Here is a 24200-nt window from a genome sequence, read left to right as displayed (position 1 = left end):
TCCTACAAACATGTATGCATCTATATATTGACTTCAGTGGAACTACTTGCATGGGTCAAGCTATTTATGATTTAATGCAGGATTAGGCCCTAATTTGCTAAACATTTGCAGATAAGTGACTAAATACATCATCAACAAGAATCAAAGATAACGTGATCAAAATTAAACATTACAGCTGAAAGGAATTAAAAACTCACAGTAAAAGGTAGTTCTGGCTCAGGAGGTGTGGGAACTCTCTGATACTTCTCTTCCATGGTTGCTCTATAATCTTTTAAAGCCCGGTCAATTCTGAAGTATAGTTTATAGTTGGAAACAGTGTTAAAAACTTTTACACAATATTTTAAAAATAACATAACACAGTCATTTTAAAATGCTGCAAATTCCTTTTTCATGTTTACCAACTATTCCAACTCTATAGAGTAAGACTCTTCAACTTGCTCTCTCTTCTCTTATATAGTGAGACACCCAACCAATTCTGCTATGTCAATGATTGAGTAAAGTGAGGTTCCTGAGGAAGTCTAACCGTATTTTTTAAATATGTTAAGAAGCTAAAAACATGCTCTCCTTTTTACTGCATGAATTTATAAATTGAAAAATAAATAACTAAAAAAATTAAATGGCCATTAGAAGAGTTTAGATGATTGGTGTAGGCCTATCATGTTGATCTTAGCAATCAAAACATTGCACCCCATCCCGCTTAATGTGAGTACACTGTACATTGACAAATGAACATATATATATACAGTGTTCCAGATGCATCCCCCAGTACAATTTGGGCTGCAGGTCCCCCAAGTGACAAAAAGTCTATAGGGCTACACTCTCAGAATTTCAGTCTGCCAGGGAACTGAGAACCAGGAAAGGCCAGGCTGGTTAAGACGTGCACTCTTTTTAACCTCTCCTCCCCCACAGATTTCAAAGAAAACCCTCTTGAAGTCGCAGCAGTACAGCCATCATCCTTTCCTAGAGGTGAATCCTTCCTGCAGTGCAGCTAAATTTGTAAGATCACTCTATAACCTATCTCCATGAGGGTGAACCTGGCACAGTGAGTTTGCTAGCAGTAGACATATGGTATGGAAGACGTGTCCTATTAGAACAATAGTCAATCACTATTAGACTCACTTGCAATAAGTTTGACATTAAAATTGCATTTTAATATTCCCACCTAATGTATTCTTTATTTGATTAATATTGCATTGTACTGTATTCAACATCAAGAGTGGATTTTTCTTAATTCTCATGTATTGGTATCACATTACAATTGGCCATCTAGTTTACAAATTAAAAGTCAAAATAGCAATAACATATTTGATTACAGTTAGCAAGCCCATTCTTAACATACATAACAGAACAAGATCATTTTAGAGACTACATGAAATGTTAGGAATAAACATTTTTGTTTAAACACAATAATGGTGGGGCTGCGGATGAGGGGTTGGGAGTGCAGGGGAGTGCTCTGGGCTGGGACCAAGAGGTTCTTAGGGTGGGAAGGGGTTGGGGTCCAGGAAGGGGTCACGGGTGTAGTCTCCAGGTGGCTCTTACCTCAAGCACCCCCCAGTAGCAGCGGCATGTCCCCAATCCGGCTCCTACGCAGAGGCATGGCCAGGAATGGCCAATGGGAGCTGCGGCGGTAGGGGCAGCGTGCGGAGCCCCTTGGCTGCCCCTATGCATAGGAGCCAGAGGGGGGACATGCCATTGCTTCTGGGAGCCATGCAGAGCGGGGCAAGCCCCCGACCCCACTCCCCAGCTGAAGTGCCAGAGCGGGTCAAGCCCTGGACCCTGCTCACGGGTGGAAGGTTGAGGGCAGGATGCAACCCCTGGGCCGTAGTTTGCCCACCCCGGTCTAAGGATAGGTATCAATATTTAAGCAGAACTCCCCACTGATGGCATGATTATGATTCTGAAATTATCTTGTAACATATCTTCAAATAATGTATTTTAGGCCATCAATGACACTAAATATGCTAGGATCATAACTGACGTTATTCAAGGAGAATTTAACAAGACAATTTAATATCAGACTTCAAGAGAACCTTCTCAGCCTATCAGAATGCATGTCAGCAGTCATTTTATTGTATAATAAATTACCAATGTGACGTAGTTAACATTCTGAGCGTTCCAAGGGGCCTCACTCTGCCACTACAGGTATTAGTGGAAGATTAGGATTTGGCTTCAGATGTTAAGAACTAAAAATGCAGGGGTTTAATTTTGTATTTGTTAAGCTTTTATTGTGATAAACTGAAAGACATCCAGGGCAGGGAATCTTGCTCTCTGCTTATAAGCTCCATGTAAATATATGGCTTTGTATAACTGATTTTTATTGCTATTAATAAAAATACCATTTCTTCTCTTTTCCTCAGTATTAATCCAATTCCCTTGTGCTAAACTATTCTTAGGCCTTGATCCTGCAATCTGCCCTTACACTTGCAATCTGGCCTTCAGCTCCACTGAAGTCAATAGGACTCTAGACTAATGCAGGAATTCCCCCTGAATGGGCCAGACTGCAAAATCCAGGTCTTATTTTATTTATTTTGGAATCAAATTACTTCCAAAGAAAATGGGGGAGAGGGGAAATATATTTCTTAACTATAGTTTGTGTAAAAATAAAAATGTTTACAAGTGTGAACATGTACTCGCATGCAGTGCACAAAATTACCTCATGACTCTTACTTTTGAGAGAGATACATTAGGGTTATCCATGCAGCTGAGTACTGTCACCACATTTCATCAACATGGCTCCAATCCTACAAAGACTTACAAACATGCTTAAGTTTAAATATGTTAGTAATACCACTGACATCAATGGGACTCACATGCTAAAGCCTTTGCTAGACTGGGGCCTTAGTCTCCATTTAATCATCTTGAGGCTGTTACGTATTTTGTCTATGCTTCTTAACCCTATAGACCTAGGTTAGATTGCTTCTTTTGCACCGCTTTATCTTTGATCAAGCAAGCAAACACGCACACTTTCAATGTCAACACTACTCCCAGGGTAACCTGATAGGTGTATTCTTAGCCCACATAATCCTTGCATTTATACCAACAGGGCAATCATACATCCTTAAAAAATTGCAGAAAAAGAAATGCAGTAATTTAAAAGATAGTGCAATTAATAATTTTCAAATAAAACTTAGCAATAGATTTCCATGTTAATTCAGTTACCAGTCAGACCTACAAAAATTACATGAAATTACCCCTTCTAATGTTTTTGTAAATGCTTGTTCATACACAGGACTTGTAAAGCATTACTTGTGTATAATATTAATGTACGTCAATCTATGAATAGGGCTCCGTGTCTGTCACGGAGGTTGCGGAAGTCATGGATTCCATGACTTTCTGTGACCTTCATGACTTCTGCAGCAGCCAGTGTGGCTGACCCCCAGGGCCAGCTGCTCAGTTAGCACCGGGGCCAGTCACACCAGCCACTGCTGGAGTGGCCCCGGGGCCAGCCACACCAGCCACTGTTCAGGCGGCCCTGAGCAGCGGCCGGTGCGGCTGGCCCCGGGGACCGCCCGAGAAGTGATCCTTGGGGAAGCCAGAGTAGCCATTGCTTGGCAGCCCCTGGCAGCAGTCCCGGGGCAACCATAGCAGCCACTGTCGGTGGCCCCTGGCGGCCATAGCAGCTGCTGTTGAGGGCCCCCGTCAGCGGTCCCCGGGTGGCCAGAGCAGCTGCTGTCGGCGGCCCCCAGCAGCGGTCCTGGGACGGCTGGAGCAGCAGAGGTCAGCAGTACCTGGCAGTGGTCATGGGGCACCAGAGCAGCTGCCAGTCAGCAGTGGCCCCCGACAGCTAGTGCTGCGGACCCAGCCCCACCTCAGCAACACCCTCCCTAGCAGTGACCCTTTCCCCAAGATTTAGTCTGGGATATTTATAGTATAAGTAATGGACAGGTCACAGGCAGTGAATTTTTGTTTATTGCCCATGACTTTTATTAAAAATACCCGTGACTAAATCATTGCCTTATCTATGAACCACCACAACAGGTGCACTCCTCTGGGACAATGCAAATCACTAAGCCCAGAATGAAGCATGCCAGAGCTGGGGCCAGAGTTTTCTCTATTGCGGGGACCCAGCTACAATACAATCTTCTAGAGGAGTTCAGACTAATCCAGAGTCTGGCCATCTTTAGTTAACAGTGCAAAACCTTCTTTTTTGAGAAAACCTTTCCATCATAACTGACACTCATGCCCAACCCTCCCACTCCACAAAGAAAACCCCTAAAGCTACCCCAAACAGAGCTTTGACCCTGTAAAGTGTCAGAGAAACCATGAAGCCCATTAGGGACCTCGCTTTTGATTTTACATGGAAGACACTTTGATTGTAATGGGTACCATCATCATAAAACTCTAAGAAAGAAAAAAAGATTATTAAAACCTCTCAGCTGCCTAGGAATGCAGTGACGCTTTAATCTAAATCTGAACATAACTTATTGAACATAACTAGAAATGAATTATATGAAACTCACACTATCTGATTAAGCGTCTTTTGCTGTTCCTTAAATCTTCGGTATTTCAATAGTTTATTGTGTGATGCTGAGACACCAGCTGTCGATGACGTAGGTAAAACTATAGGTGGCAAGCGATGGTTCAAAATCTCTTTATCAGTGGGTGGTGTCAATTTATTTGACAGCGACATCTAAATGCATAATAAAACAAGAAAAAATTAACAGATTACTATATTAAATTGTACTTGCATGAGAAAAAGAATGGGTTAGTCACAATAATTTCCACAATCTAGACACCAAAGCAACACAGGTTTCTACAATGGAAACATAGGCGCTGACTCTGTGGGTGCTCCAAGGCTGGAGCACTCATGAAAAAAAAATTAGCAGGTGCTTAGCACTCACCTGCAGCCAAGCTCTCTCCATCGCCCAGTGCCTTCTGCCAACCGATGGCCCTGCCCATCTACTCCTCCCACTCCCTCCCACCTGCCGTGAATAAGCTGTTCCATAGCGTGCAGGAGGCGCTGGGAGGAAGGGAGAGGAGCAGGGACTGGGTGCACTCAGGGGAAAGGGGTGGAGTGGGGCGGGAAGAGGAGTGGTGGTGGCATGGCAAGTCCTTGGGGGAAAGAGGTAGAGTAGGGCAGGGCCTGGGGCTGAGCAGAAGTTGAGCATCCCCAGGGAAAATTGGAAGCCGGTGCCTGTGAAAGGAAAAACACTCTACTGTATGTACTTAAATTCCAAAGTACAAAGGGATATTTAGGGCTCAATTCTGTTCTTGGTTCATACAAAACAAAATAACTAGAAATGGTGAATGTGACTCTAAATGCAACAAGAACAACTTGACAACTTGCATCCGATGAAGTGAGCTGTAGCTCACTAAAGCTTATGCTCAAATAAATCTGTTAGTCTCTAAGGTGCCACAAGTACTCCTTTTCTTTTTGTGAATACAGACTAACACGGCTGCTACTCTGAAACTTGACTTATACTGTTCTTTTTGTCTCAACTGATCTGTACGTGAAAATCTTGGTTTTGAGCAAGGTTTCCAGATCAGGGCTTCTGGTAAATATGGTCAAGTGTTTCATCCAGATCTCTGATAGACCTGCCTCATCTCTGGCTTTTGCTGGTGTCCCACTTTTCATTCTGTCCTTCAGGTTTCCAACCTGTCAGTTACATCTCTGGATTTTCTTGACTGGGCATCAACATTTTTTTCACTGTCTCCTGAATAGGCCTTGTGATGCCGGTAAACCAGGGCCACAGCCCAGTTCACTTGTGTCTTAGTATCAAAAGCGATTGTTAGATGTAAGAATGTATTCAGTCCAATTTACTTGCTATTAGGATAAATCAACGTAATTGCTGAATGTATAGGGGTGTATTCAGATGTGTCAGCTTCGTGAAAACTAATGGGTCGTTACTGTATTCTTCTTGGTCATCTATTCCTGTTATAAGATAACAGCAAACATTTACTGTAACTAAATTATCAATCAAAGAAATCTTGTGAAATGCTAATGAAGAACATAAGGACTTAAACAGAACATACTAATTTCAAAGCAAATGATCATTGTGTGTGATGATCCAGGGCAAAGACTCTGAATGCATTCCTCGTTATCAGTCATCCAAGAAAAAGCCCATGTGGGTACAGATACTGTCAGCTGGCTTACAGTGTAAAGGAGCTATAAATATGAATTCATGAAAAGATCCTTCATCTCTGGACTGTAAGGATTCTAACAGGGCAGAAAAACTGAACGAGAAGACAGAGATCCCCAGAGTTAATGCGAGTAGCCCTGGAAAAGACTTTTGGAAAACTAGCAGTTTATTACATCACTGCCACCATTTGGAGTTACAAACTATGATTTACCTGTAATATCTTTTACCTGCTTTAATCTCTCATTCTTTTTTCTTAGCTAACGAACTTATAGTTAGTTTGCTACAGAACTGGCTGCCAGTGTTGTCTTTGGTGTAAGATCTGGAGTACCAATTGATTTGGGGTGAGTGACTGGTCTTTTGGGACTGGGAGAAACCTGATATGGTATGATTTTAGGTTTCAGTAACCTTTCATCACAAAGTTCAGTTTGTCTGGGTGACACAATAGAGGGGAGAGTCTAAGGGGACTGTCTGTGACACCATGGTAAGACATGGTAATTTATTAGTCTCTAAAGTGCCACAAGACCTCCTTTTCTTTTTGCGGATACAGACTAACATGGCTGCTACTCTGAAACACGGTAAGACTGGTATAATGACCCAGGACTTCACATTTTTTTCTGGCGTGGTGAAATCTAATAATAGAATATACCACCAGTTTGGGGTGTCTGCCCTTTTTTTCGGACAGTCTGCCCTGAAACAGATAGGCATTCACAGTTGTGAGCCACTCCAGACAGCATGCCAGGCAGTAGGCTGAGAAATTAACAAACTCTCTTCTCTGTGCTCAGACAGAGGCTAGTGCATTAACTCCTCTCAGCTCTTTCCCCATCACCCACCCTATCACCTATACCAAACTTCAGCTTTGCTAAACCTTCACAATTGGCAGACTGGAAGCAGTGTTTTGCAAGATTTCAATTTCCTACAAAAATCCATAAAGAAACTGAAGATATTCAGGTATCATCTTTAATTTACACTGTGGGGAAGCAGGCACAGTATATCTTTAAATCCTTTGACTTTATTGAAGACGGTCACAAAGATGACTATGAAAAGGTTCTGGCTATGTATAGGATAAATATAAAATTAAACAATTAAAGTTAGCTTAATTTTGGTTAAGGAAACATATATGTGTTGTAAAGAAAGGCCCTGACTAGCAAGTGAAAGGAATAATAATAAGTGATAAGGCCAGAAGAAATAAAATAAGGATGCCTGGTTCAAAAAAATAATTAATGAGCTAAGGGGAAGTTTCTAAAAAGAAGGCCTCTGACCAATAGGGATGACTGCAGATGGTTTTCAATAAGACAAAAAGAATTTATATTAAAAGGAGCCAACACAGAGATAGCGCAGCCTTCCCAAAAGTGGGGGGGCCAAGGCCCCCACCTCTCCCCTTCTGCCGGAGGCCCCGCCCGCAGCTAAGCCATAAACCGGAGTGGGTCGTAAGCCATGGACCCTTCACCTTCCCAGGATGGGGGGGCCAAGAGCAGCTCCCAGCCCGTGTCCCCACCTCACAGGCCCACCGCCCAGGGCAAGTGGAGGGTTTGTGGCTCCCTACAGCGACTTGTGTAGCTCTCCCTGACCCACCTCCAGCCGGGTGACGGGATCTCAGAGCTGCAGCCCGACCATGGTGCGAGCTGTATGGCCAGGCAGCTGTGAGGAGCCGCGGACACTCCACCTGCCCTGGGTGGGGGGTCAGGACCTAGGTCAGGGGCTGCTCTCCCGCGACAAGGGGAGGGATGAAGGGATCATCCCAGAGAATAGCCAAGTGGTGGGGTGAGGAGAGGTGTGTGCTGTACATCCACCCGAAAACTGCAGCCCCTCCTTTTAAACGGCAAACCCAACTGGCATTGCTTGCTATGGGAAAGGATGGCGCTGCAGTTTGAAACCATTCCCACGTTATGAAGGCGTAAGAAGCCAACCCCGTGTACCAAAAAGGCTTACCATGGCTGCCTGGAAACCGAATTCTGTTGCCCAGCCGTTTGTGATGTGTCACCATACTGGCAGGTGCTCAATAAAAAAGGCAAAATGTGACGTTGTACCTAAAGCACATGTGCTGTCTGCTGTGAATTGCTTGATTCACTGTGAAAGAGTCTCCCTTTTGTTCTCAGAAATGTATCATCTTAAATTTTACTCTCCCTTTTTATCCCCCTGCAGGTGCAAACGTTTCTATGCTCCCCCTATCATCTTGATCCCTGAGGTTATCGCAGATTAGAAGGCGAAAAAAATGCACTCGCGATGACATGTTTTCTGAGCTCATGCAGTCCTCCCGCACTGATAGGGCACAGCTGAATGAATGGAGGCATTCAGTGGCAGAGGCCAGGAAAGCATTAAGTGAGCGCAAAGAGCAGAGGCAGGAGGCAATGCTGAGGCTAATGGGGGAGCAAACGGACACAATGAAGCATCTGTTGGAGCTGCAGGAAAGCCACCAAGAGCACAGACCCCTGCTGCATCCATTGTATAACCGCTTGCCCTCCTCCCCAAGTTCCATATCCTCCTCACCCAGACACCCAAGAACACGGGGAGGGAGGCTCCAGGCAGCCAGCCACTCCACTCCAGAGGATGGCCTAAGCAACAGAAGGCTGTCATTCAAACAGTTATGATCGGTAGCAATGTGGCCTTTTCCTTCCCTCCTCCCGCATCCCACCCCACCTGGGCAACCTTGTCAGTTATCTCACTTTTTTTTTTAAATTAATAAAGAAATAATGCATGGTTTCAAAACAATAGTTACTTTATTTCCTTTGCCAGCTGTGATCGAAGTGGGGAGGGCGGCTGGCTTACAGGGAATTAAAATCAACAAAGGGGATGGGTTTGCAGCAAGGAGAAACACATACAACTGTCACACCGTAGCCTGGCTAGTCGTGAAACTGGTTTTCAAAGCCTCTCTGATGCACAGCGGGCTTAGCTATGCTTTTCTAATCGCCCTGGTGTCTGGCTGCTCAAAATCGACTGCCAGGCGATTTGCCTCAACCTCCCACCCCGCCATAAACGTCTCCCCCTTACTCTCACAGATATTATGGAGCAGATAGCAAGCAGCAATAACAATAGGAATGTTGGTTGCGCTGAGATCTAACCTAGTCAGCAACAGCGCCAGTGAGCTTTTAAACGTCCAAAGGCACACTCTACCACCATTCTGCACTTGCTCAGCCTATAGTTGAACTGCTCCTTACTGCCGTCCAGGCTGCCTGTGTACAGCTTCATGAGCCATGGGAGCAAGGGGTAGGCTGGGTCCCCAAGGATAACTATTGGCACTTCAACATCTCCAATGGTAATTTTCTGGTCTGGGAAGTAAGTCCCTTCTTGCAACTGCTCGAATAGCCCGAAGTTCCTAAAGATGTGGGTGTCATGCACCTTTCCCGGCCATCCCACGTTGAGGTCGGTGAAATGTCCCTTGTGATCCACCAGTGCTTGCAGCATCATTGAGAAGTACCCGTTGCAGTTTACGTACTGGTTGACAAGGTGGTCCAGTGCCAAGATAGGGATATGCGTTCCGTCTATCGCCCCACCACAGTTAGGGAACCCCATTGCAGCAAAGCCATCCACTATGACCTGCACATTTCCCAGAGTCACTACCTTTGACAGCAGAACATCAGTGATTGCACTGGCTACTTGGATCACAGCAGTCCCCACAGTAGACTTGCCCACTCCAAACCGATTCCCGACTGACCGGTAGCAGTCAGGCATTGCAAGCTTCCACAGGGCTATTGCCACTCGCTACTCAACTATCAGGGCAGGTTTCATCTTGGTATTCCTGTGCTTCAGGGCAGGGGAAAGCAACTCACAAAGTTCAAGGAAAGCGGCCTTACGCATGTGAAAGTTTTGCAGCCACTGTGAATCATCCCATACTTGCAACACTATGCGGTCCCACCAGTCTGTGCTTGTTTGCCGGGCCCAGAATCGGCATTCCACTGTATCAAGCCCCACTGCCGCCATGATGTCCCAATTGCCACAGCCCGTGCTTTCAGGAACGTCTGTGTCCATGTCCTCATCACAATCGTCCTTGTGCTGGTGTCTCTTAACCTGATTCTGCACATACTCCAGGATAATGCGTGAGGTGTTTACAACGCTCACAACAGCAGCAGTGAGCTGAGTGGGCTGCATGCTTGCCACGGTATGGCATCTGCATGGGTAACCCAGGAAAAAAGGAGCAAAATGATTGTCTGCTGTTGCTTTCACAGAGGGAGGGAGAGAGGGAGGGGCGGACTGACGACGTGTACCCAAAATCACCCACGACAATGTTTTTGCCCCATCAGGCATTGGGAGCTTAACCCAGAATTCCAATGGGCAGCGGAGACTGCGGAAACTGTGGGATAGCTACCCACAGTGCACCACTCCGTAAGTCGATGCTAGCCACAGTATTGAGGACACACTCTGCCGACTTAATGCGCTTAGTGGGGACATACACAATTGACTGTATAAAATAAATTTCTAAAAATCGACTTCTATAAAATTGACCTAATTTTTGTAACGTAGACATACCCAAAGGATGCAAAAGTGGCTCTCTAGGGAGAGGAAATTAAGACACAGGAGGTCCTAGAGATAAACCCTGGGGAAAGCCAAACTCAGGGACATAGATTAGACTAAGGCTTATGTTGTAAAACACAAAAGCCAAGCCACAGGATGGTGATGGGCGAGTTCGGACAGTAACTCAAGGCCCAAGTATTCTAATGAAAATAGGAAAGAGACAAAAGCTATGGAGGGGAGAAGAAATAACTGATGACATGAATGCAGGATTACATTTTCATTGCAAGATCAAGCAGTAAAAGAAGCTAGACTATAATGGAGCAAGTTCTTCGGCTGACACAAATTCAGGCTTAAAAGCAGAATTGGAAATGCACAAAGCTACCATCAAAGCACATTTATATAAAACCACCATCGCCTATTCCCCCTCTCATGTTTCCCCCCATATAAAAGTCTGTAACACTCCTTGCCCCCCTGCCACCGGAAAGGCAGCTCGGCTCTCTCACTGCTGCCCAGCTCCAGGCCCTGGGGCGGGCAGGACGGCCTGTAACAGCCCCTCAGCCGGTCCCTGCCGCGGGGAGGGCGGCACAGCAAAGGAAGGGGGGGGTGATCCCTGTCGCCCTCCCCCCTCACCTCGCTCCGCTGCCCGCACCCCAGAAGGGGCCGGGGGCTCGTTGTTCCGACAGGGGCAAACGGGACCAGAGCGGGCCCGAGCGGCGGCAACGCGTTGCTCTTCCGAAGGCTGCGCTCGCGGTCAGGAGCAACAACGCGGTTGCCATGGCGACAAGTGCAGGGCCCCTCCCTCGGCGGCGGCCCGAGAGGAGCGAGCGCCCCCCTCCCCTTCAGTCGGCAGCAGGTCGCGTCGTGCTTGTTACCGCAGCCGGGGGAGGGGGGGGGGCGGTGAGGGGAGAGGCAACGAGGAACACCGCGGGGAGCGGAATCAGACATGCACAGAGGAGGGGTCCACGTTGTTCTGCCAACACCAGCTGTGACTTTGTTTGCTAAACAAGGGTATATAGAGACCGTGCCAGCTCCGTGCAAATTATTGGGCTTCCGCAGCTTCTTCCACCCCCAACTTTGCAGCTACTTCATTGGATCCCATGCCTGAAAAGCCCCTTTATGCCTAAAGACAGGTTTCAGAGTAGCAGCCGTGTTAGTCTGTATTCGCGAAAAGGAGGACACAAGTCCTCCTTTTCTTTTTATGCCTAAAGATTCTTAAAGAAGCCTCATCTAGAGAGAGAACAACCCGTGTACAGCCTTCTGGGCTCTTCTCATGTCACTAATGTTGGGTCTCCGGGGGATATACTTCCACCTCTGTGTCCTACATACAGCATACTGTTGTTTTATGTAATTAAGTTGATTTCACAACATATTCAACTCTGTTCAGACAAATAAGTTTCAATGCACTCAGACTGGAGTATATAGTAGAAAAGTGCACAAACCACTAATGATTAAACTGACAAAGAGAATGTCCTTCTCCATACATGTGTAAATATATTAATCATTAAGAACCAAAATATTAGATATCTGGGTCCCAAGATATTAGGAGTTTGCAAATGATTTTCACACACTCCTGATCTCATTTATAGGACAAGGGCTTTAACTGTATTTAAACAGAAAAGGAGTACTTGTGGCACCTTAGAGACTAAAATTTATTAGAGCATGAGCTTTCGTGAGCTACAGCTCACTTCATCGGAAGCTCACGAAAGCTTATGCTCAAATAAATTTGTTAGTCTCTAAGGTGCCACAAGTACTCCTTTTCTTTTTGTGAATACAGACTAACACAGCTCCTACTCTAAAACCTGTATTTAAATAGTTTAATTTTAGGACCCGATCTTGCAAATATTTAAGCATGCAAGCCCTATTCCTGCAATGACTGCATGACTGGATCCCTAAAGCTATCACAGGTGCTAGGCGTGGTTTCACTTAATGCTGCATCAGGATTTTATATGGGTATTGAGAGTTTTTTCAGCTTTGCATTACAATATATTACTAACAACCCTAATAAAATACATAATCAATTTTATTTTTATTCAGACAAGAAGGATGATCCAGTCACTAGGGTGCTAACCTGGGACTTAGAAAAACTAAGTTCAGTTTCCTGCTGTGCTACAGTCCTATTGCATGACCATGGTCAAACCACTTAAACCTGGTTTACACTTAAAGGTTCTGCCAGAATATATTGGTTAGAAGCATGAAAAAAACCCCACAGCTTTAACCAAAAAAGCTATGCCAGCAAAAGCCCTAGAGTAGATTCAGTTAAACTGGCAAAAAAAGTCCTTATTTTACTTAGGAAATTGGTATAAGTTATACAGGCAAACCCTATCTACTGTAGGCAAGGCATAAGACTCTGTCCCAGATCCTCAACAGTATTTAGTCACCTAACTCCCATTGACCAATGGGAATTTGGTACCTAAATATCTTTGAGGATCTGTGCCTCAGCTTTCTATCGATACAATAGGGATAACAGTACTTTCCTATCTCACTGGATCATTGTGAGGATAAATTTATCAAAAAAGAAAGATTGTGGGGTTGCTGTATAACTACAACAGATACGACCCCTGTACTTACTGCTAACTTCACCAGTAAAGTTAACAAAACCACAAACTAGACCTTTGATCTAGGGAAGTGATGAGACTTACCAAGGCCCCACTATGATAACAGTAGTAGTATCTAGTTCTCATACTGCTTTTCATCATTAGATCTCAAAGCACTTTACCAAGGAGCTCAGAATCATTCCTTCCTATTTTACAAATAGGGAAACTAAGGCATAGATAAGTGAAATGACTTACCCAAGGTCTTCTTGACTTTCCAATGCCTCCCTGTCAGCAGACTTTAATGATCACACAGAGGCAGCTACAGGACTGACGTCTTAGTCTTAATTATGACTAGTTAAATTCAACATTACAGCTGACTGACACTTTTCTAAAATGGCTCTTTTTACAGATATCACATGTTTAAGTGATAAAAACTGTTCTATTTTCATCTTTCTTTCAATAAAGATGAAACATTCTGAACCAGATAAGTAAAAAATAAATCCAAACCTCAGGCATCAATAACATGCACGGTGTGTTATGCTAAAGAACACTTTATAAAAATCTGAGTTTTTCAGAAGACAAGTCTTCCTCTTTTCCCATCTCACTAATTTGGGAGAGTGAATCTTTTCTTGGGGGCTCATTTTAGGAAGTGTTTAAAGGCTCTCCCTCTGGGGGTGCAGGATTTTGCTGTTAATATCAAAGATACTTAGTGTTTAGTTTACCTACTTCATCCAAACTGTTCCAACTGCTTAGCCCTGGAAAAAGAAACTGAAGAGAACTGGTAATAGGCATGGCTCCCACTAAGACCTGACATCTCAGGGGAGGGAGATGGGGCAATTCCCTGGAGACCTTCAAAGGACACAGATTATTTTTTTCCAAAGAAACCACTTCGATAAAGCTCTGAGAGCTACAAAGGGACGCCCATGACCCCAGGCTGCCTGCTCCCACCAGACCTCCAGCCGCAGTACGCACTCGGCGGGACCAGCACTCGCTGCTTCTCACTTCCCACGAGCTTTACTACATCTTTCCACAGGAAGTAAATAGTCAGCACTTCCGGCCTATGCCCACGACTGCCTCCAATCACAAATGCATTCCTCCTGGTCGGGCCTTCCCTTTCGTCATTTCCGGTCTATGACGACCCAAGTACCCATCAGCACTTGCGACGCGCCGCTCAGCTCGTCTCCTTTTGCCCCAGCGCGGGTTTCCAGGCGCTTGCAAGCGAATGTGCTGTCACCAATGTGAGGCTGTCTTGGCGCGCGCGGCCCGGAGCCGGAACGCAGCGGCGGCCGATGAATGGTGGATGCCGGGCTGGCTGGTTCATGTGGAGCCTTCTGTGGGGGGAGCTACGAGCCGCTGCCGGCCCGAGGAGGCTCCGCTGCCGATCGGCCGCTTTCCTTAGCCGCGGCGGCGACGCGGTTCCCCCCGGCCCTGCCTGCGGAGACCCGCCTGGCCACATGGAGCGGGCTGTCGTGCGCTGCGTCCCGTCGGAGCCTAAGATGAGCCTGTGGTTCGTGCTGTGTGACGGGAGCGCCAAGCACATGCAGCGGGACCAGACGGAGCCGCTGGGCCGGGCGTTGGCCCGCATCGCCACCAACGCCGGCAAGGGCCACGCCAAGGCGGCCAAGAAGAGCAAGAAAGCGCGGGCGGAGGCGGGCCCGGCCGGGGAGCCGGTGCCGACGGCGCCGCTCGCCGTGCGCCTCTTCTCGCGGGACGGGGAGTCCGTGGCTGAAGACGTGTCCAACGCCGAGGCCTGGCAGGACGGCGCCGTGCTGCAGATCGGCGAAGTCAAGTACCAGGTGGAGCGGAACCCGCCGTCAGTCGTCGAGCTCCAGCTGCCTCGCTCGCTGCTCGCCGGCTTCCCCGTCTGCCCCAAGATCCACACCGAATTCGGCGCGCCCCAGCACTGCCTCTTCCGCTGGTACCGGGAGCAGCCAGGGGGCGGCGGGGACGAGCCCTCCCCGGGGGGCGCCATCTGGGTAGAAGCCCTAGTCCGGGACCGCGTCTTCACGCCGACCAACGCGCATATCGGACTGCGCCTCAAGCTTCACTGCACCCCGGGCAACAGCCAGCAGCGCTACGGGCTCCCCCGGGAGGTGGAAAGCAGCGGCCCCGTGGAGGCCGGGCCCGGCGCCTGTACCTTCGACTCCCGGCACCTCTACACCAAGAAGGTGTCCGGGGAAGGCTTAATCCGCACCGTCTCCTACAACGTTCTGGCCGACATCTATGCTCAGACCGAGCACTCGCGGACCGTGCTCTACCCCTACTGCGCGCCCTACGCGCTGGAGCTCGACTACCGGCAAAACCTGCTCAAGAAGGAGCTGGCCGGCTACAGCGCCGACCTCATCTGCTTGCAGGAGGTGGACAAGTCCGTCTTCGCCGATAGCTTGGCCCCGGCGCTGGACGCCTTCGGCCTCGAGGGGCTCTTCAGGATCAAGGAGAAGCAGCATGAAGGCTTGGCCACTTTCTACCGCAGAGATAAGTTCAGCCTGCTTAGCGAGCACGATATCGCCTTCAATGAGGCCCTGGTCTCCGACCCACTACACAAGGAGCTGCGGGACAAGCTAGCCCCCTACCCCTTAGCCCAGGAGAAGGTGCTGCAGAGATCCTCCGTGCTGCAGGTACCAGCCGCTTGTACGGCAGTTCTGCCCCACAAATTGGTGTGTCCAACCCCCAGGAAATCAGGCTGCAGAGCCAGTGGGAGGCACTGTCACTGTTGAGGAGGAGGGTCACTATAGAACTACTGGTGGAAAGAAAAAGAAGGGACAGAGCAGCAGTAGAGGAAAAGGTTCTCAGGCAGGCAGAGCTGTGATTGTGAGTAGGGTAGGAACCATAGGCTATGTCTATACTACAGCTGGGATCCATGCTCTGAGATGGATCCACTGGTGGTTGATTTAGCGGGTCTAGTGAAGATCCGCCAAGTCGACAGCAGATCGTGCTCCAGTCAACCCCTGTACTCTACACCCGACCAGAAGAGTAAGGTACGTCAATGGGAGAGTTTCCCCCGTTGACCCCCCCCATGGTGTAGACCCTGCAGTAACTTGACCTAAAGTACGTCGACTTCAGCTACGTTATTCACATAGCTGGAGTGGCCTAGCATAGGTCAACTTACCGTGGTAGTGTAGACATAGCCATAGAGTCTGTCTATGCTGGAGCAAGCCCTTGTTTACGCTACAGGGAAAATTCGATCTAAGCTACACAGTTTGTGTTACGTGAATAGCGCAACTCAAATCAATATAGCTTAGATCTGCTTACCGCAGCGTCCACACTACGTGATGTCGACGGGAAATGCTCTCCCATCGACTACCCCTACTCTTCTTGAGTAAATCAACTGCCGATGCATCAGTCGCTGCTCGTGGATCCCCCGGTAAGTGTAGACAAGCCCTAAGTTATGGAGGGTTTTGAGAATCAGGCAGAATGTCACACTGCTTAATGTGTAAAACAACGAAATGTGTTTTGATAGGTGGTAGTGTCAGAGTCTTTGCCATTCACCCAACTGGATATATGGGGCCAGTGTCAGCTCTCTTCCCCTGATTTCTGCCCTTTAGAATGTGGGCTTGATTAAAAATGATCGTGCCAATTTTAAATGATGTATTCATTTTCTTTGGTTTCTTTCTGTCTTCAAACCATTTTAAAGTGGATTCTTAAGTGTGATATAACAAAACATTGGAGTGTGTCAGATCTTCTAAAGTATCAGATCTGATTTTAGTTTAGAAAATATTTTTATTCTAAATTTTAATAAACTTTGGGGGCATTGGTTTTCTGATTTTGAAACATTGTAGACATACAAGTGGTGTGTGCATGTGAGATACTGACTGCACTGTTAGTGACATTAAGAAAATTAAGTCCCAAATCCTGCAAGTATTTATGCATGTGCTGAACTTTTCATGTTTGTAGACCCATTGACTACTCTCATAATTAAAGTTAAGCATCCACATTAGTGTTTGCAGGATCACAGCCCAGGTCAGAAATCCCAGTAACTGACATGGAGGCTTGTGGCAATGACAAATATAATCTCATTTACAAGGCTTGAAAAATCTGCTTACCCCAAGGGCCGCTGTGAGTACAAACTTTTCCTGGTGCCTGACAACTTTTTTTTTAAACAAAAGTTTTAGATTGCTAACTTCCCAACTAGGGCAGTGGTGGCTTCCTCAGTGCAGAGAAACAACTCTAGTGTTGTTGTTGCTGCAGAGGGGTGGAAGAATGGAAAACGAAAAAATTTGGGAAAAGCTCCACCAAGATCTTTTACAAGAAAGAGAGTGAAATGCAGAAGAAAAAGTATAGCAAAAGCAGGAAACTTGACAGACAGGGCTGGTTAAAATAGTATTTGGCAAATACATTAATTTCGCTGGAATTTGTCAAATGACTTATTTTACAAACACTTGTTTTACTAGTTCTAGAACTGACAAAGTACTATAATTGTCATGGGTCATGTTTTTTTGTGGGGGAGAAATGTTATAATGGTATGTATAGTTAGTGTACATGGGCTATTTCCTGTCAGGTACACTTTTTTCAAAACCTGTTTATTTCTTAGAATATTTGACCTTAACATTCAAAATAATGTGTAGAAAGAGATGTATAAAAATGTGAATTGTATAGTCACCAAAGTACAAGCTGATTAATCACTAATAATTCCTAATTCTACATAGGCTCACTGAGACCTGTAAAGCATATTCTGATTTAACTTTTTGTAAAAGAGTGCTGTTTCATGCAGGTTTCAATTCTTCAGTCTACGAATGATCCTTCAAGGAAGATTTGTATAGCTAATACTCATCTGTACTGGCATCCAAAAGGTAACTTTACTGATGTTATATATAAGTCTATATTATTAGCTAGATTTAGTAGCATTTTTCCTACACAACTAGAATTTGCATTTCACACTTTTCTGAATGGAAGGATTTCTCCCTACTTCTTACAGTTCTTCACCTTTCCTTATGGAGATGAGGATTTCCTTAGTTCATTCCTTCTCATAATGGGATCTTTAACCGCTGCACCAACTGGATTGGAGGATTGTGTTATATCATGATAGGGTGTAGTCTTGCTTGTTTAGGAATGTTCAGAATATGGCTGAAGCGAAGATTATTATATTCTACATTCCACCCCCAATCTGTAATTTGCTAATATAGATGGGTTTACAGAGTGTGACTCCCTCTGTCCTCAATGTAACTGATGGAGCCATGTTGTGGTATTGACAGCAGAGGAAGCAAATTGGGTCTCTCAAACCACGTCTCCCTTCTAGGCCCAAGAACTAGGAGGGGAGATTACTTCCTGTTTCTTGGTGTTCCTAAAGCAGAGGTGGGCAAACTACAGGTCACATCTGGCCCCCGGGACTGTCATGCCCCTCCCGTGCTGTCCCCCCAACCTTGCAGCCACAGCTTGCTGCGCCTGCAGCGCTCTGGGCGGTAGGACTGCAAGCTCCTGCTGGGCAGTGTGGCTGGCTGCAGCCAGGCAACACAACTACTAGTCGTGCTGCCTTGAGCGGCATGGTAAGGGGGCAGGGAGTGGGGGGGGGGGTTGGATAAGGGGCAGAGGGTCCCGGGGAGCAGTCGGGACAGGGAGCAGGGAGTTGTTGGATAAGGCATGGGGTTCCAGGGAGGCAGTTAGGGATGGGGGTTCCTGGGAGGGAGCAGTCAGTGGACAAGAGGCTGGGGGGGGTTGGATGGCGGGAGTTCTGAGGGGGGCAGGAAGTGGGAGGGGGTGGATGGGGGAGGGCCAGACTGTTTGGGGAGGCACAGCCTTCCCTACTCAGCCCTCCATACAATTTCGCAACCCCGATGTGGTCCTCGGGCCAAAAAGTTTGCCCACCCCTGTCCTAAAGGATGTAGGGACAGAAAAAAGCCACTGAGATGAAGGGGTGAAGTCAGTGCCCCATTAGGCCAGGGATTAACTGATGAACTGAGCAAGGGTGAAAAAGCCCCTGCTCATTCCTTAGCAAAGAAGGTATTTGGTTTCTCTAGATTCACTCTTACTTGGGAGGGAAAATTGCAGGGGTATGTTTAAAGGTGCACAGTCCCTACAATCATGCACTGAAGTTGAAGCCTTGCTAACAGTTTTAAAATGTATATTGCTGCAAACTGTTAGTCACCAGTGGTTTATAAAACTCATTTGAAACTACTGAATAAATAGAATACTTAACATGCTTTTATGTTCGTAGGTGGAAACATCCGTCTCATCCAAATTGCTGTAGCTTTGTCTCATATTAGGCATGTTACATGTGATCTGTATCCTGGCATACCTGTCATATTCTGCGGTGATTTTAATAGTACACCTTCAACTGGAATGTATAGGTTTATCAACAGTGGCAGTATTGCTGAGGATCATGAAGACTGGGTCTCTAATGGAGAAGAAGAAAGATGCAATATGTCTCTAACTCATCCTTTCAAACTGCAAAGTGCTTGTGGAGAACCTGCTTATACAAATTATGTTGGTGGGTTTCATGGATGCCTGGACTACATTTTCATTGACATAAATGCTTTAGAGGTTGAACAAGTAATTCCATTGCCAAGTCATGAAGAAGTTACCACCCATCAGGCCTTGCCAAGTGTGTCCCATCCCTCAGATCATATAGCATTAATATGTGATTTAAAGTGGAAATAAGACTAACATTTGCATGGCATTTGTTCCGGGCCTTTAAGCAAGGAATTTGTTTACTTTAGGGGAACTTACCTTGTATCCCGGCTTGTATGTAACTTTATAAAGAAGGAAGCTAAACTGATTATTGGAAAAAAGTTCACATGCCTGTCATTTTGATTATAAATTTCTTATTGAGCGTTTTGTCTGACTGTTCATAACATTTGCATGACATAGCTTCCCCTTTCCCTTTTTCTACAATAATAGGAAGTCCAAATATATTTAAGAAAGATGAGGATGTTTTAAAAAAAGAAAAGTTAGATTATCATACCTTTTTATAGGTGTTTTTAACTGATTAAGAGATTATTTTGTTAGATGTATGAATCTAATCTGATTTCTATAAAAGTACACATGAACTGAACCCTGTTTGTATAATTCAGAATAGGATATAAAAGAGGGTAAGCAAATGACTTGTGTTGAATCAAATCAATTAAAACTACTTTCAATGCAGGACAAATGTCACCTTCTTCTTTTTAAGTACTCAAAAATATAAATTTATTCATTTAGCATTCCTGATGCTTCTCTAGGCTTTAGCAAGCTGCATGTTCAGTGTACTACTCCTTTTTTTGACAAGATACTTTCTAACCAGATACCAACATCTGAATAGACTTGTACAATCAACATAAAACCATATTAAATTTTAGGATTAAAATGGTTTAAGAACCACTTTCCTTGCCCACTTAATGTATTTGTAGCCACTGAAAGGCTCTTCTTGACCTTTAAAAGAACTGGAAAAAAAAAAAAAAACAGATTTAAAGACCAGTTGTCGATTATTGTAAACCAGTATCAAGTTTACTAAAAATAAAAATATGTAAGACCTGTATTTACTTTTGAGTATTGATTCCTACTGTTATCTATATCCTATATATAGCATTAAAAACATACTAAAAGTTTTAGGTCAGTTTTTTAATACAGTTTGGGTGGGAAGGAGCTTTTAAAATTTATCTTGTCAATTTCTGATTTGCAGAGAAGCATTAGTTGCTTCTGGAGAACAATTCCTGGTCTGGTGGAAGGGGAAGAAAATAACACTTCACATAAGTAATATGTATCTAATTATTTGGTTGCAAATGCTTAAAGGTGACTTGCAAAGATTTTTAAAAGTTGGATTTGCTCTATTTTTTTCCATCATAAAGAAGGCCTGAAAGCTTTCTTAACTTGAAAAAAAAAAATTTTTTTTTTGCTTACACTTTTCATTTTAGCAATAACAAGTCTAGTCTTTCCTGGTTTTGTTGGGGAATATTTGGGATATCTAAGGATGTACATTACCATACCTTACTGGAAATAATAGTGAATTATTTAAACACCACTACCCAGGGCTTCCTTTCTCCAAAATGTTGGTCATGGAAACTGAAGAGGTTCTGCAAACAAAAGATTTATAGAGTTTTACTAATGCTTCTTGTTTCAGCTAATAACTTTCCCTCAACTCCTGATACTATTGTCCTCATTTGACTAGTTTTCTGGTTATTAGTGCCTTCCAGGGCAACACAAGCTCTGAATGTCTAATGCTGAAAAATCAAGTAGAATTCTCACCCCATACACTATAAAAAGGCACATATCATGCAGATAGGAACACTAGAAATGCATTAGAACACTGTGGCTTCCTCATAATGCAAATGTAAACTGAATATTTAAAATGAAAAAAGTTGATAAACTGAAAACTATGGGGATGCACAGACTTAGGACATCCAAAAAAACCTTACCTAACTCTGCTCCTGTTGCTTGACCCAAGAAACAACCAAACAGTGCAAACTAATCTGACACTCAGACAAGGTCCATACATGCACCTCATAGTAATAAATACAGTGGTAGCATTGTCATAGTACTGTACATGCTGAGAGGGGCAATTGTTCCATGGTGTTTTAAAAAATGTGATATGTAAGTCTCCTAGGAGCTGAATCCTTAATTATGTGACAGTTGGTACCAGTCAAACAAGTATGGGGTCTAAGTATTGCCACTCTCCTTGGCACCTCATGGGCTATAGAGCCTCCTCACAGGGTAGGTGGCTGCTGCTAGGCAAGGATAGAGACTGAAACTTATAACCTTTGTAGTGGGAGAGTAGAAAGAACAGGCCAGGATAGGAACTCCTTTCTCTTACCAAGAGAAATGGGATGAAAGTCCTATGGCACAAGGTCCAAGCGCATGCACTGTTTCCTCTACCTGGACACTATTGGAATAGAGCCTTCCCCCTTATGACTGGTGCTGGCTATGGGAGTAGAGACAGACACTACTGCTGCTGGAACAGCCAACAGATAACTTTTACTTTCCAGACCTCAGAGCCTTTTGAACTCTTCCATTGAGGGGAAGAGAGATGATTCTTGGAAGGGAATGGGTGGAGCAGGCCTAAGCTGAGGGACTGGAGTTCACTGCTGACAGACACCTATGGGTGGGAGGATGTGGGGAAATGTGGATTAAGAGAGTTGCTGACCATGGAAAATTAACACTAACTGTACAACTGGTGTGAACTACTGTGGGATGTTACTAAACTTGTTACCTGCTGCTCTCAATTTTTCATTTGGTGCTTTTTGTGTTTGTTTAGACTGTAAGCTCTTGAATAGGGAGTGTTTGTGAAGCTTTTGGGTGCTCAAAAATAAATGATGAAAAATCATTTTGAATCAGACTAATGTACATATGTAAAAACATGCTATAGGTACATGTTTATACCACCCTGCTTACCAACTATGTATCCATTGCACCTTGCATGTAAGATATTTTGATTAAAGTTGTTTTCTGATAAGGCCTTTGAGTCTTAAATCATGTGTTTCACCTGTGGTGGTGAGGAACCCTGAGGCAGAAGGCTTTTTATTCTTGTATGTATTTGTCTAGGGTAATTCTCTTTCTGATAGCCTATATTCCAGTGTGGCCTATACCTTTTTGGTTCAAAATCATATAGCCAATTCACCATTATTTATATGTACAAACTGTAGCATCACTGTACTCTATCTCCCTACTGTTTGTACCTTTTGAAAGCAAGCTATCCAGTACAGATGCTTATGTGTGCAGGGTGGGGAGCTCTTAGACTTAACAGATTTGTGAACTCACCAGCTCTGATATCTAGTGTCATGGAAAAAATATTTATGTATTTCTAACTCAGTGCAGCCTAGACAGAAGTAGAGTCTTTACCACATGGTGTGTCAGCTCTTCTGTCTACCAGCAAGCAGCCTTCCGTGGTCATGGAGCAAAGTTAGATAAGTTCTGAAGTAAAGTAATTGCAATATGTGGACGCTCTTACTTGCTTTGGGAAAAAGTAGCGCTGAATGAAACACTCGATTGTGAATAGAGTTATTGAGAGGAAGATATTTTATGTTGGTTTCACAAAGTTCTGTACAGCCATTCAGCAACTTTATTAGGATTACACTGTGGGACATGGGATAAGGCACTTAAACTTTTTGTGCCTCAGTTTTCATATCTACAGACTTTAGCTAGTACATCCCAATTACTGTAAAACACTTGAAAAGCCTCCAAAGGGGATAAAGAAGTGCAATGTGTGCTCTGTTACAGAGTATACAATGGCTGGATTTCAGAATGCCTAAATATATTTAAACAGCTAGAGTAGCAGGGGAGGAAGGAAATGTTGATTGACTCTCCCCTGGGCTTGGAAAGCAACTAAGGCAGCTGTTTTGCCTTAAAAAATTATGAGCAATGCTTAGGAATAGCATAACACCTCTTCATGGCAACAGTGCAAACTTGCACTAGATACATCCATCACAGCCTGTGATGAAATTCTTCCTCACCCTCCTGCTTTTCAAATACCTGTGGCTGTACCAATGGGCTTGTCTGTGATGACATAAAAGGAGTTCTTGTGGCACCTTAGAGACTAACAAATTTATTTGAGCATAAGCTTTCGTGAGCTACAGCTCACTTCATCGGATGCCTTCCAAAAGCTTATGCTCAAATAAATTTGATAGTCTCTAAGGTGCCCCAAGTACTCTTTTTCTTTTTTGTGAATACAGACTAACACTGCTGCTACTCTGAAACCTGTAATGATATAATTGGTTTCTTTGGAAAGGGTGAGCCCCTGAGACTTGATGCAAATAGTATAGCAGCAAAACCCAGTATATCCTGTAAGACTGTGAGTAGTGAGAATGTTGTGGGGAGGATACATAGCCGGGGGAAGGCCCAGACAAGATAAGCGTTTTCTTCCTGACTTTACTGTGTTACCCAAGGGTGAGGAGGGATGAAGGTACAGAGCTACCTCTCTAATCTGGTATATTGGTGACTACATGGCTGGGGGGGTTGGATATCACCACCCTCAATCCCTCACAGAGAGGTGACTCTAGTATCAGGGCAGTGATAACAGTTGGCTCCAGCTATGGTTTTGGTGCCAAGGGAGGGGTAAGACAGAGGAAATCAATAACAATGTGGAAAGTAGATGGGGCTATGATCATAGAGACCCTGGCTGCCAATGGTTCAGGGTCCAAGGCATTTGGGCCCAGACTCAGTGAGGAATGCATCCGATGAAGTGAGCTGTAGTTTATGAAAGCTTAAGCTCAAATAAATTTGTTAATCTCTA

General features: G+C 44.9%; 2 protein-coding genes across 22 annotated transcripts in view; one reads left to right on the top strand and one right to left on the bottom strand.

Moving 5' to 3' along the window:
* DNAH12 (dynein axonemal heavy chain 12) overlaps positions 1-14179 on the bottom strand; it is a 178167-nt gene extending 163988 nt beyond the window's left edge. For 6 of the 21 annotated variants that reach the window (XR_006283051.1, XM_038408656.2, XM_043519993.1 and 3 more), the window contains exons 1-3: positions 11160-11622; positions 4461-4630; positions 198-288 (exon numbers count right to left, since the gene is read on the bottom strand). Coding sequence is in view for 17 of the 21 variants with exons in the window: in XM_038408656.2 (XP_038264584.2) it covers positions 198-288; positions 4461-4630; positions 11160-11474 (576 nt within the window). In the remaining 4 variants the exon portion in view is untranslated. Of the gene's footprint in view, positions 1-197; positions 289-4460; positions 4631-9911; positions 10187-11159; positions 11626-13318 lie in introns of those variants that run through there. The other 15 variants (XR_006283048.1, XR_006283049.1, XR_006283050.1 and 12 more) reach the window with 8 other exon arrangements.
* Positions 14180-14352: 173 nt separating this feature from the next.
* PDE12 (phosphodiesterase 12) lies at positions 14353-22424 on the top strand. The gene is made up of 3 exons (XM_038408673.2): positions 14353-15681; positions 17775-17853; positions 19215-22424. Exons 1-3 carry the CDS (start codon positions 14353-14355, stop codon positions 19655-19657), a joined length of 1851 nt encoding a protein of 616 aa, XP_038264601.1. The 3' UTR covers positions 19658-22424.
* The last annotated feature ends 1776 nt before the right edge of the window (positions 22425-24200 follow it).

Source organism: Dermochelys coriacea, chromosome 7 (genome assembly GCF_009764565.3).
Source record: "Dermochelys coriacea isolate rDerCor1 chromosome 7, rDerCor1.pri.v4, whole genome shotgun sequence".
Classification (NCBI taxonomy): Eukaryota; Metazoa; Chordata; order Testudines; family Dermochelyidae; genus Dermochelys; species Dermochelys coriacea.
This window is presented reverse-complemented; position numbering and strand designations above follow the sequence as displayed.

Excerpts from the sequence above, each read along its gene's own strand:
- PDE12 (XM_038408673.2), top strand. The coding sequence starts at position 14,353 with ATGAATGGTGGATGCCGGGCTGGCTGGTTCATGTGGAGCCTTCTGTGG. Across the intron at positions 15,682-17,774 it reads AGAGATCCTCCGTGCTGCAG|GTTTCAATTCTTCAGTCTAC; the intron begins GTACCAGCCGCT and ends TGTTTCATGCAG. Across the intron at positions 17,854-19,214 it reads TCTGTACTGGCATCCAAAAG|GTGGAAACATCCGTCTCATC; the intron begins GTAACTTTACTG and ends TTATGTTCGTAG.